The following is a 14,483-nucleotide window of genomic DNA, read 5'->3' as shown; positions in this document are numbered from 1 at the left end:
AATATACCTGATCCGGAGAAGCAGTATCTCCCAAAGTTGGTGTTCACGCCCAAAGAATGCTCCAAGATCCATTCCAGCTGAAGATGACACAGTTGTGGATGGAACAGAACCAGCAGGGTGCGTCCTACACACTGGATCCTTCACAAGAATCCTCTGGAAACACTAAACACTGAATCCTTTTAGTCTTTGTTGCAAGACTAATGTCAAGAACAGATTTCTTGACTTTCTTTTTCTGCAAAGATCTAATCTTGCAAAAAAAGATGGCGGCGGCAGGAGGAGAACTCTAAAGGCAAAAAGGCTGAACTGCCTTTTTCTTTTTCTGGAGTATGAATGAGATCCTATCTCAATTCGCAGGAGATATCCTATATCTCTTCAAGGTGGTTCGAAATCTGATATTTCTCTTTCTTGATTAGGGTTTCTCCTCCTTTCTTCTTGATTAAGAATCCTCCTAATTAGGAGTTATCCCAATCCAAATCAGTATTTGGATAGGGGATAATCTTAATCCTTTCTGCAGATAAAGTTAGTTTACTCCTGATCTTATCAGGAGGTTACCAGATTCAAATCTAATTTGAATTTGGTCTCTAAGAGTGGATAAGGCTAAAAGGCCCAATCCTTTCACTAACTTTAATCTCAAATTCGCCCCATGGATGGGTGATCATATCAGCCTACCTCGAAATGGGCTTTTGGCCCATTAAGTGTTCAGTGTCTAATTACTTTCCAATCTGCTGCCCAGTTGGGCTTCTTTGTATGGCGTGGGACCCAAGCATTGATCTACACACCAGCCACATGGGTTCGGCCCAACCTCTAAAACAAGGCCCAGCCGAATTCACTGAAAAACTCAATGAACCCCTTGATTCCATCATATAGACCCTATGGGCCCAACACTTACATTAAGTGGTCCCTGGGCCAAGCCATCTTATAAAAACCCAGGGACTGTGGGCAGATGCAAGATTAGCCCATCAGGTATTATCCTCAATGGTCTTACACTTAACCTCTCAGCCCTTAATGATCAAGCACTACCCGACAAGAGAGGACCTCTCCCTCGGCTGCAAAGAACAGTGCCGCACTCTCCTCTCACATGGATCCCGGGAATTAAACCATTTGCAAACAATTTGAAACCGCACACAATATATATATATATAAATATATTAATTTTGCAAAACAAAATTCCAACGATTGAAATCAACTGCCGGCAGTTTGGTTTCCATCAGAGAGAGTGCATTCCCGATCATTACCCTTTGTCCGACAAAGTGACTGATTCTGTCACTATGATCACCCACTCAGATGAATTCTCAAACTGCCCCAACATACCCAGGTTTTGATCCCCGCTAAGGATCTCACTGAATGGCATATCAAAGGCAGCCGGATCCAACACCTAGTGAAATGTCATAATCGAGTCTAGGGGTCAGGTGTAATTTCCCAGTTTTGCTCATCTATCTCAAAGGTCCAGGGCAATACTGGAAATCTGGTCCGGTTCAAGGATTCAAGTAATCCCATACTGCATGTGCCTCGGGTCTTACCCTGATGGCTGAGACAGGCCATCCCAACACTTGGTGGCACATCAGCATCAGCCTTGGCAGGATAAATCTCCCCAGACTTATCCAACGGCTGTGAACATTTAAAACTAACATGAGTCTCTATAAATGTCCAGTTTTAGGGTTTTACACAGAATTAAACCAAACAACATGAATCAAACATGCACTTTATTTATTTCCACTAAATAACAAAAGTACATCAAATCAGATTGAAGCTAAGGGCATACAAAACTGTCTAACAATTCTGTCTTCTTTAATAATACAATTACTATTAAAAGAAACAACAGATTCATCACATACGGGGAACTAGAGAACGGTCTCTATGTTCTACATCATTCTCTAAAAACTAACATAACCGAAACTACGTCGGCTGAAATCCCCAAGAAAGGAGTTTGTGATACAGTTAATCCCACGTACTTGTGGCATTACCGGCTTGGCCATATCGGTATTGAACGAATCACAATATTGGTAAAGATTGGTCCTTTAAATTTTCTAACTGTAGAAGATCTTCCCACTTGTGAGCCTTGCCTACAAGGTAAGATGACAAAACGGCCATTTAACGGTAAGCCTGAAAGATGTACAGGCACACTTGACCTTATATATAGTGATGTGTGTGGTCCCCTGAGTGTTAGGACACGGAATCAACACGTGTATTTCATCACCTTTACAAATGATTTCTCAAGATATGGTTACATGTACCTAATGAGAAATAAGTCTGAATCCTTTGAAAAGTTCAAAGAGTACAGACAAGAGGTCGAGAAACAGTTAGGGAGAGAAATTAAAGCCCTTCGATCAGATCGAGGTGGCGAGTATCTCTCTGACAAATTCAGGGACTACTTAAAGGACAATGGGATAGTGTCACATTTAGCTCCTCCTGCTACACCGCAACTTAACGGTGTTTCAGAGAGGAGGAATAGAACTTTATTGGATATGGTCCTGTCACTTCTCATACACTCAGAGCTACCCACATTCTTTTGGGGTTACACATTAGAGACTGCGATTTACGTGCTGAATTGGGTTCCAACCAAATCGGTTCCGAACACTCCATATGAACTTTGGACCGAAAAGAAACCAAGTGTCAAACACTTGAAGATTTGGGATTGTCCAGCACACGTTAAAAGAACGAGTGCAGACAAGATGGAATCCAAGACCAGTCGTTGCCTATTTGTAGGCTACCCAAAAGGCTCTGTAGGTTACCTATTCTATGACCCAAGTGAGTAGAAAGTGTTTTGCAGTCGAAATGCCCAATTCTTGGAGACCGTTTACATCCTCGACACCCATCGTCAGGAAATTATTCTTGATGAGGAGAGCTCAGGAGCAGTGGTAGATGTCCCACAAGTTCCAGGTAGGGACCAACCTAAGATCCACTCGGGGATCCAGGCCACCAGCCCGTTATGGTTATGACCAGGATAGTTACCTGGTGGAAACCTTGACTAGTGAGGAGGATCACGTGACTTATGCGGAAGCTATATTGGACATAGATTCCCAAAAGTGGGTGAAGGCCATGAGAGCTGAGATGGACTCAATGGCGACCAATGGAGTTTGGAATCTAGTAGATCCGCCCTCCGGGGTAAAAGCAATTGGTTGCAAGTGGATTTACAAGAGGACGAAGAGCCCTAATGGAAGGGTTGAGACCTTCAAAGCTCGTCTGGTGGCGAAAGGGTACACTCAGAAAGAGGGCATCGATTATGAGGAAACCTTTTTGCCTGTGGCCATGCTTAAATCCATTAGGATCCTGCTAGCTGTAGCAGCATACCATCATTACGAGATTTGGCAAATGGATGTCAAAACTGCATTCCTGAATGGAGATCTTACTGAAGATATCTATATGCAGCAGCCGCAAGGCTTCATTGCTACTGGTCAAGAAAACATGGTATGTAAACTTAATAGATCCATTTATGGACTTAAGCAAGCTTCTAGGAGTTGGAACATCCGTTTTGACTCTGCTGTCAAATCGTTTGACTTCAAGCAGAATCCGAATGAGCCCTATGTTTACAGGAAGTCTAGTGAGGATAAGGTTACTTTCTTGGTTCTGTATGTAGATGGCATTCTACTCATTGGGAATGATGTAGGAATGTTAACTACGGTGAAAGTATGACTTTCACAGCAATTCTCCATGAAAGATCTTGGAGAAGCCTTCTATATACTGGGTCTTCGATTCTATAGAGATAGATCGAAGCGGATAATAGGATTATCTCAATCTGCTTACATTGACAAAATAGTCAAAAGATACAGCATGGAGAACTCCAAGCGGATAATAGGATTATCCCAATTCTCCATGAAAGACGTTCCCTATGCCTCATCCGTAGGGAGCATCATGTATGTCATGTTGTGAACTCGTCCTGACATTGCTCAGGCAGTGAGTGTGGTAAGCAGATTCCAAACCAACCCAGGGCAGGAGCACTGGACTGTTGTGAAAAACATACTTAAGTACCTTCGAAGGACAAAAGAGTTTTGTCTGGTATTCAATGGTAGTTCACTACTGATCCAGGGGTATACTGATGCCGATTTCCAATCGGATCCAGATGATAGAAAGTCTACATCTGGATACGTTTTCACGATAGGATCGTGTATTGTTTGCTGGAAAAGCAGCAAACAGGGGTCCACTAAAGATTCCACGACCGAAGCCGAATACATTGCCGCAAGCGAGGCTGCCAAAGAAGACGTGTGGAAGAAGAAGTTCGTTCACGAGTTGAGAGTAGTTCCATCCAGCACATCACCCATCCCGTTGTTGTGTGACAACAATGGAGCAATTGCTCGGGCTAAGGAGCCACGAGCCCACTTGAAATCAAAGCACATCGAGAGGAAGTACCACATACTGCAGGAGATTGTTGGTAAAGGGGACGTCCTGATTCAGAAGGTAGCGTTAGCAAAAAATGTAGCAGACCCATTGACGAAGCCACTATCACAGAAAGTGTTTGAGAAACACGTGGAAAGCATGGGACTCCGGCTTGTACCAGATTGGACCTAAGTGCAAGTGGGAGCTGTTAGACAGTTTTTGTATGCCCTTAGCTTCAATCAGAATGATGTACATTATGAGTTTATTGTAAATGAATAAAGTACATATTTGATTCATGTTCCTTTGGTGTGTTTTTGTGTAACACCCTTAAACTGGACACTTAATGAGACTCGTGTTAATTTAGAATGTTCACAGCCAGTGGGTCAATCTGGGGAGACCTATCCTGATAAGGCTGACACTGATGTGCCACCAAGTCAGTTGGGGTGGCCTATCTCAGCCGCCAGGGTGAGACCCAAGGCACATGCAATGTAGGATTAATTGAATCTTTGAACCGGACCAGATTTCCAGTATTGCCCTGGACATTGGAGATTAATGGGCAAAACTGGAAAGTTACACCCGACCCCTAGACTCGATTATGATACTACACTAGGTCTCGGATTGGGATGAATGAATGAACAACATTACCAAATTGGGGGTTCTCGGAGCTTGCCCTAACGTGGACTTGTTTGAGCTTGCCTCAAGGAGTGGCATGGGGGTCTGAGGGCAGAGCCCCCAGCCCAGCCACTATGTTCAAAAAAGCAAAAAAGTGTCAAATTTTCAAAAGGCACACACCTGGGTTGAGGCGCATGCACCTTTTGAAAGGGCTACGCCTAGGACCTAGGTTAGGCGCATTATGCGCCTCGCCTGTGTGTCTAGGTTCCTGAGGTGTGCCTTTTAAATCACTGTGTTATCTAATGTAATTAGAGACCTACCCAAATCAGTTAGGGAAATTCCATTGGGATTGAGGTCTGAATAAAGATACAAAAGGAAGAGTTTGACCACTACTAGTCTTGCATCTCTCTTGCACTCTTTATCTTTTCTCTTGCTTCCCATAAACCCTAATTCGGACCAGCCTTGAGAGCCTTTGTTCTCTCATTGTTTCTGTTGTGTTTTCTACTATAACACATTAGAATTGAAATGGTTTCACAGTTGCACAAATCCAAGCTTGTTGGAGAAGCAGTTCGGATGAAGACTTGTTACACGATCGACCTCCAACATTAATTGTGCCATCTTTAGTTAGAAGTCCGATTTGGGTCTAAGTATTGGGCGTGAACCCCCACTCTAAAAGCTATGATTTTTGGACTCCATAACAGATATGCTCATATTTATTTTGTGAATCAAATCTGGTTCGACCCAATCCTAAATCAATCCTAGGAAAATCCAATTCTCCAAATTCAAAGAATCCGATTCTCGGGTTCGAACTGAAATTTTTTTGAAAATCAGCCATAAACCCTAGCTGGTTTGGCTATCATACTGATGATTTTCAATCCATTCAACATAAACCAACTCAGAGTTGGGAACACATTGCGTGTAAGCTTAACAAATCCATATATGGACTGAAGTAGGCTTCAAGGAGTTGGAACATCCGATTTGACTCAATAGTCAAATAGTTTGACTTCGAGCAAAATCTTGATGAATCCTATGTTTACAAAAGATAGTGGGAGATAATGTTGCATTCCTAGTACTTTTTTAAATGACATTCTGCTCAGTGGGAATGATGTAGGAATGTTGTCAACAGTGAAGGTATGGCTCTCACAATAGTTCTCCATTAAAGGATCTTAGAGAAGCATCCTATATCTTGGGAATTCGACTCTATGGAGATAGACTAAAACAATTGATTGGATTGTCATAAACTACTTACATTGACATGATTGTCAAAAGATTCAACATGTAGGACTCCAAGAAAAGATTTGTTCCTTTCAGACATGGGATCACTTTCTCCAAAGGAATGTCACCTAAGACCCCTGAGAAGATAGAGGAAATGAGAAAGGTCTCATATTCCTTAGCCGTAAGGAGCATTATGTATCCTATGTTGTGCACTTGACTTGACATTGCACAGGTTGTTAGTGTTGTGAGTAAATACCAATCCAACACAAAACATGAACACTAGACAACTGTGATAAACATACTAAAATACCTGAGAAGAACAAAATACTATTGCCTTATCTTAAATGGTAATCCACCGCAAATAATCGGGTATACAGATGTCGATTTCTAATCAGATCCAAATGATTGAAATTCTACATCTAAATACATTTTTATGTTGGGATCCTATATTGTCAATTGAAGAAGTAGCAGACAAGGATCCACGGTGGATTCCACGACCGAAGCAAGTACATTACCACAAGTGAAGCTATCAAGGAAGCAGTTTGATTAAAAAATCCATCCAGGAATTAGGAGTTGCACCTTCCATCATGTCGCCCATTTCACTATTGTTTGATAACATTGGAGTCATTGCTTAAGTCAAGGAGCCAAGAGCTCACTTGAAGTCTAAGCGCATCAAGAGGGTATACCATATCTTGCAAGAGATTATTGAGAGAGGAGACATCCAAATCAGAAGGTAGCATCAATGGATAATGTGGCGGATCTATTAACTAAGCCACTAACACAAAAAGTGTTTAAGGGACATGTGGACAATGTGGGACTGAGGTTTGTACCCAATTGGACCTAAGTGCAAGTGGGAGTTGTTAGACAGTGTATGCCCTTAGCACCAATCAAATAGATTTATACTAAGTTTTATGAATGGACAAAAATCAGTTCATTATTATATTATGTTTTGATTGATGTGTTTCTATAAATTACCCCTTAAACTGGACACCAATGAGACTTATATTAGTTTAAAAGTTCTCAACAAATGGATAAACTTAGGGAGTTTATCCTAACAAGATTGACACTAACGTACTACCAAAATGGTAGAGTAGCTTGTCTTAGTTGTTCGGGTTAGACCCTAAGTATAGTCGATGGATGTTTATAAGAAACATTGAATATGGACCAATTTCTAATTAGGCCCTGGACCTTAGAGAAAGATTATCAAAACTAGAAAAATGCACTTAACCTTGGACTTGACAATGATATTGCACTAAGTTTTACACTAGGCTGCTTTTGATATGCCAATCGATGAAATCCTCTTGAGGTCAAATACCTAGGTATGTTGGAACAGCCTAGAATATTATTTAAGTGGGTAATCATTGTAATAGGATCAGCTCTTTTGTTTTTGTTGTGTTTTCTACTATAACACATCAAAATTGAAGTGGTTTCATAGCTGCACAAATCCAAGCTTGTTTGAGAAGCCGTCTAAGGACTTGTTACACGATCGAGCTCCAACATCAATTGTGCCATTTTCAATTGGGAGGCCGATTTGGGTCTGAGTATTGGGCGTGAGAACCCCCACAAGCTGCAATTTTTGGACTCCGTATCAGATATGCTCATATTTATTTTGTTAATCAAATCTGGTTCGACCCAGTCCTAGATCAATCCTAGGAGAATCCAATTCTCCAAATTCAGAGAATCTGATTCTCAGGTTTGGACTGAAATTTTTTTGAAATTCAGCCATAAACCGTAGCTGATTCGGCCATCATACTGATGATTTTCGGTCCGTTCAACACAAACCAACTCAAAGTCATCTTCTTCATCCTCCCATCAAAATAAAGTTGTGGAAATAGCACCGTTTTATCAACAAAACAATTATTTTGATCATGAGATAGCATTGAAGAAAATCTCTGCTAATTGAGATTAGGAAGCTGTATAGAAGAGAAAGACTAGCTAGAAACTGAACATGAATAAGTAATAATTAACTTCAATGTCCTTTGTGCACTTGTTGAAGACTGGATTTGAGACAACAAAAAGGCGCTTACCTTGTAAGAGGTACTGGCTTTATTATGGGTCTCAGGTTTATTCATCCACTTGAACTAGAGAGTGTTGAGGTAGAAGGGAACTAATACACTATTATTGGTCGGATAAAGGTTGTAGTCATTAGTCCATAGAAGTTAACTAACATGACAGATAAATACTTGGCCGAAAATCTCATACTAGTGGAGTATGGTATGATAACTTCTTTTATTCTCTTTGGAGAAAAGCAAATACTAGGAAGGGAAACTTATACATAAGTACTTGAGACCTACTATCTAAGGGATAAGTCTTTAAGTATTTAGCCTGAGTTTTTTATTTGATTTAAGACACCCACACATATATGCATGTATGCATGTATTAATGTGCATGTTGATTAAAATTTCAGTAAATTTTCAATTTTTTGAGTTTTCATTTCTATTTCAGCCAATATCAAAACCAATAAAATTCAAGACTGATTTCTAAACTGAGATTTAAATTCCTACCAAATTATTAATACAAATCTTTATCCAAAGATGCAACTGTAAATAACCAGGAAAATTTCATGTATCTTTTCTGCAGACTTTCAAAAACTAAAAGTAACTAAACAGGGTATCATAATGGGTGAGAAAACCTAAGATTTTCAAAAAATTATCCACTTGCCTGTAACGAGTAACTTCTCTTGGTTGTGATGCCACTTGTGACTGTCTATTGACAGTCCGAGTATTCTGTATTTTCAGTAATGTTACTGGTAGGTTACGAACGTCTTGCTTGCAGACATCACATGTCTTGTTTCCCTTAATGCTAAACCATTTCACTGCACACTCTTTATGAGCAAGTGCAAGTTCTCCTCTGCAGCTACACTCCATCTTAAGTGTCTCACCTCCTTCCGCAAGCTCAATCATACAAATTCTGCAGACTGCTTCTTCTTCAGGAATATCTTCACCGACATCTTCAGTTGCTGAAACAAATATTTTACATAAAGAACATTAAGTATCAGAACAGAAAAAGCTTCCATTAATAGAAAGCAATAACAATGCCATATGGTTCTGACAATTTATTCTCTATTATGGACAAAATATGGTAAAAAATAGGCATCAGCACCAGTATCAAAAGTTTAGGGGATGGAATCCTTATCAAAACTATGTGGCATCAGAAGTGAACATCACAAATGTTTCAATGCCAAACTATTAAGTAAAAAAATAAATAAAAAGTTTGAGGAGAACAGGGAAAGCAGAAGATTCTAATGACATTTTGGCCATTTATAGTATAGGGAAAAAGAGGTTTTAATAACAGCAAAGTTAGAGGGTTGTTACCCCATTTATATGCTATTCCTTAGTTACACAAATATATAAAAGCATGAAAAGAGATCCATGCCATAGCAGTCTATAACAATCAAAGTTAGATGCTCGTTACCCCATTTAATTTTCTTATTCAAACCTTGATTTAAATATATAGATGAGAACTTGAAAATTTAATGGAACATATAATCAATAGTAGAGTGGAATGGAAAAAGAAGATTCTTCTAGCCAACCCCAAACATTTGGGACATACTTCATTGAGTTAAATAGATTAGGAAAAGAGCAGAAATTTATATACCAAAAAACTACTTAAGTTCCTTTTTCAAATATTGCATGTTTACTTCTTTTGGATCAAATAAAACAATATATTTTTTCTGTTTGTTTTTATAATTGGATAATATTTGTATAACAAAAAAAAATGGAGTAGGCAATGAAGTCCAATGGAACTGTGGAGCCACTCAAAACTTCCACACCTTAATAGTAAACCAAGTATGCTATATATACATAGCTAATGAGTTTGAAAAACTATGAATAATAGATTAGCATCTACCAGTATTTTCTGGGGCACCATTTGGTGAGGCTCCATCAACAGCTGCAGAGCCATAGGTTGCTGAGATTACACGGATTAGACCTCCTTTGGAATCCATTTGCCTTAAGCTTCTGCTTTTTACATTGACTGGAACTGAGAGAGAGCGTGTTATATGCAGCTGAACTTCTGACTTCTGCAAGAAAATGCAATAATCCTATTTGAGAATTAACAAATAGAGTAAAGCCCAAGTGAGCAATCACTGCTTATGAGTAAAACATCCTTCAGGCAGATATAGCAAGGACACGGCTGGAGTCTGGACACTGTTAGATACATGACTTGCACTAAAAATTGAAGTACACAACATTATACAGCACCCTTGTACAGGTATATGGGCATCAAAGCCTTCAGATTCTTGAGCTAACAACTGGAAATAAGAACAATGAAAAAGATACTTACAGAGAATTCATATTGAACATCCAGATTTTTTTCCCATACAGTGTCTGGACCTGAATGTGCAACTGGTGTAACTGGTAAAGAGTGTGTTCTTTTTGTCGAAGGAGAGGAAAAGACTTTGGTCAGAGAAAAAGACCTTGAAGTTGAAGGTTTATCTGGAGGTACTTCTGATGGAGTCACATCAGCAACGAGGAGAACTGTCTTCTCACCTTCCTGAGACAAATTCTTTGTTCTGAAACTCAATTGTGGAAGCAGATTTCTCATGGATGGTTTGAACTTTGCTGAACTTGGCCTTGGGGGTAAGCCTGCTCTAGAACTGGGGCTTGGTACTGAAGGAATATCCATTCTGGTAGAACTAAGCACAGTATCTTCCAGAGACCTTGTCGGTATTTGCAATGAGGAGAGGTTTGGGCGTCTTGAATGTTGAAGTGAGGAGGTCTCCCCACTTGCACTCCAGTTTCTTGTCTACAATTATCAGAGCCATTTCAAACATATTCAATGTATATGAATTGATTCATAATAGAATGCAACTATCTAGATTACTACAATAATAAATGCCAAAATGTATACAGAATAATCAATAGTTAATGCTACAAGGCCCACTATTACTTTGGATAATTTCTTGATAATCCAAAATTATATTTGAATGAGACAAATGTTACTGCAATAAATAGTTAAACATTTGAACTTTGTATGTATAAATTACAGAACTCTCTTGCAAAAAGAAATGATGTGCCATGCAAATTTTAAGAAAACTATTTAACACAACAAAGCTCATAGAAATGCTAATAGGAATATCACTAGTCATAGCAGATTACTGAAAACATTAGACATGATACCATGTGGAAGCTTGAATGTCAACCAACTAAGCCTTGGTAACTGGTAAAAATGTTATGGTACATATTTTAACTAGACTACGTTCCTTAAAATTGGATGAAAGGAGTTCTAGCTTAAAGGGCTTGGACATCACTGGTTCAGATTGTTTAGCACTTTTAAGGTTCACCATTTTGGGGAGAGGATATTAATGTTTCATTTTTCATTTAATTTGTGAGTTATTTATTAGTGAGAAGTGATTTTTTTATTAATCTGTTCAACCTTCGATATGTTTTCCCATATATCAAAACCAATTTCTAGTGAGCACTGAGATGTTAGGCTTATGTAAGCTAGTTGTGTTTGAGAAGTGCACTGCCAGTCAACTCTATTTTCAGATATATTTTTTATTGCAAACACACCTTTCCAGAGTTTCCATGTCTTTGGGGATAACTTGTTTTTGTCAGAACAGCATTCAGAATCTGCTTGAGTGTATTACTGAGTCTAAAAATGGATTGGGATCTGACAGCACTCTAGTGTGCTTGCTCTCTATGATACCAAGACTGTCTAAGGAAGAACTTTATTAAATATGAAAGTTACAATTTAACCACACTGAATTGCGTAGAAGATTACAGGAACATATCTTACAAACCAAACCAAACTAATTCATAAAACCTAAGATGTATCTATCAAGCACCGGTAACACTACCTAGCATGTATTTACTCTACTTCCTAAAATCCAACAAAGTAGTGTTCATTTCCCCATTATATAATCACCCCTTGAAAATCATTACAGAAGGAGAATACCTCTTGAAACTTATCTGATTACGGTGATACTTCTAATCAAGCTCTCAGAAATTTTAGAACGTCTTCGGGGGGGGCAAAATGACACAGGAAATGAGATTCCTATGTCATTCTCTGAGAAAAAAGGGTGCTAAACTAAGAATAAATTCAAAAAAAAAAAATCCAAGCCATTTGCAGTTACTGCCAATAGACTGGGGAGAACCGGATATTGGATCAAGTTCATCAACCACCAAAAATATGTAGCACTAAAAAGATAAAAAAAAAAAAAAAAAAAGATAGAACCCCTCGAGTAAAATGCAACATCAACAAGAAGAATCATCTCACCATCAGAAAAATCCTCTAAGAAACAAAATAATAACACTGACTGCTCTTCACATAAAAAAGACAAAACAAGAAAGGTAAGCAAACCATCAAAAACCCCAATAAAAAGAAAGTTAAGTACCTGTGTATCAGGTAAATCCAGCTTTGGTTGTTCGGCAGACTCCACTTCAACTATTGACTTCTCCATTGAGACTCCCAAAACCCAGTGCAAATCGTCCAAATTCCAAACGAGTATAATAACAAGATATGACAATGAAAAAGAAAAACAGCTTCAAATTTGAGATCGGCCAAAACACAAGAAAAAGAAGAACCCGCAATTATAACCAGAAGTAAAGAAGGCTCCAAGTAAAGTTAATCAGACAACTCTCTCTCTCTCTGTCTCTGTCTCTGTCTCTAGTGTAGTCTACTCTCTAAAAATAGAGAAAAAATAATTGCAATAAAATTACCCGCCAACTTGATCGTGCAGTTTGCTTTTTCGGATTTAGTAATATTTAAAATATTAAAAATATTATATATCGTTAAAGCTATGTGAAAAGTTACGGGTGGTGACATCATGAGGGTCCAGGCTCCCAAAATGTCTGTTTAAGCGAACAAGAGTAAAATGACTGTAAACGCGAGTCATATTATTCGAATTTGGGATTTCGGATTTCGGACATATATCCTAACAAGCTGAGAGAGAGAAGTCAACAAAATAGGGTCGAGATTGGATAGGTGAGCCTTCAAACGAGGGGAATTTTCGGGTATTGTTCAAGTAGATCCCGATCCGATATCAGAGAATTTCTCTTTTACAAGAGGGGCCCTTAAATACCGATAGAATTTTGATTTAATTCAAATAATCGAAGTATCGCGTATCGGAAACGTTGAACTGTATAGAGGGACCTTAAACGAGGGGATACACGTATTGGAGAAAAATAAAAATATATGCATGCAAATAGTATAAATATTTTAATAAATCACAAAAATATATCAATATCATTAAATATAAGGCTTCAATGAAATATGTGTATAATAAATTAGTATATTTTAATGGTTTTATCATGAAATATATCATAGTCAATTATAATTTTACTAAAAAAATCCTATGATTAACTATAATTTATAAGTTATAATTCTTAAGTTTTAAGGGATGGTAAAATCTAACTATCTTATCCAATCATAAAACATGTACTAGCACAATTTCTAAGTAAAAATATAATTAATAATTATTTCTTATACTATTTATTTTTCTTTTCAAATTTTATAAAAATAAAAAATAAATAAACATTATACAATATATGCAAAATAATAATTATTGAAGAAGAAATCTCAATTGCTCGGTGGATATGATAGATCATCCAAAGATCTATAATATATTTTAATCCTTGTTATTAGATCATAAAATATATTAATTCCAAAATATAAAAAATCAAAAAAATATATATTGAAGAAATTTTCCAATTACTCTATGGAATTTTAAAGTCATTTAGGGGTGAAAGAAGGCTTATTTCAGGCTTTACTTTTTTCATTTTTTGTTTGCATCTTTTTCATAGATATTGACCAATATGCTTGATACGCCTTTGATATACCGAAATGCATGCCCAATACAATGGAAAAAAGACAATCTGACCAATTCTCTACCATATCTCATATCAAACTTTAAAAAATACGATATGATACCCCTTGTATTGGGCATATCATATCAAACTTTACAAATTAACTCGTTTGAAGTTGAGTTGATGATTTTATAATGAGCTTTGGTCTTGTTTTATTGTTGTTATCGCCATCTTTCATAATTCCTTTAATGCAAGGATGTCTCAATCCATTGATGAGTCTTTATATATCAAATATTTGAAATAAATGCCTAAAGAATGCAAGTGTGAGAAGAGATGCATGATACAGGTGTCTAAAACATGTTACAATCCAAATAGGATATTTTACAACTACCCCAATAATCCTATAAGCAATTGCCTTTGCCTGCCTATATAAGGTCTTGCTTATCAATTAGTAGATGTGCCAACTTTCATTGCATTTACTTGTATACAGGGGAGAATACCTCTACCATGCAACTTTTTTCAATGGGTGGTGATGAGGGGTGATTTGGCCCTCCAATGATATTATGCCATGTGGTGACCTTGAACCACTATTTA

General features: G+C 37.9%; 1 protein-coding gene across 2 annotated transcripts in view; it reads right to left on the bottom strand.

Annotated features, from left to right (window-relative positions):
• The window catches only part of LOC148865487 (uncharacterized), a 71,903-nt gene extending 58,948 nt beyond the window's left edge, over positions 1 to 12,955 (bottom strand). The window contains exons 1-4 of one of the 2 annotated variants that reach the window (XM_088978544.1): positions 12,479 to 12,955; positions 10,426 to 10,887; positions 9,991 to 10,162; positions 8,803 to 9,100 (exon numbers count right to left, since the gene is read on the bottom strand). In XM_088978544.1, the coding sequence (XP_088834670.1) occupies positions 8,803 to 9,100; positions 9,991 to 10,162; positions 10,426 to 10,887; positions 12,479 to 12,544 (998 nt within the window). In that variant the 5' untranslated portion in view covers positions 12,545 to 12,955. Of the gene's footprint in view, positions 1 to 8,802; positions 9,101 to 9,990; positions 10,163 to 10,425; positions 10,888 to 12,039; positions 12,366 to 12,478 lie in introns of those variants that run through there. The other variant, XM_088978545.1, reaches the window with a different exon arrangement.
• Positions 12,956 to 14,483: the final 1,528 nt, after the last annotated feature.

This window comes from Nelumbo lutea, chromosome 3 (assembly GCF_056320005.1).
Source record: "Nelumbo lutea isolate HS-2025 chromosome 3, American lotus-T2T, whole genome shotgun sequence".
Classification (NCBI taxonomy): domain Eukaryota; kingdom Viridiplantae; phylum Streptophyta; class Magnoliopsida; order Proteales; family Nelumbonaceae; genus Nelumbo; species Nelumbo lutea.
Note: the sequence above shows the minus strand (reverse complement) of the source record. Positions and strands in the feature narration are given on the sequence as shown.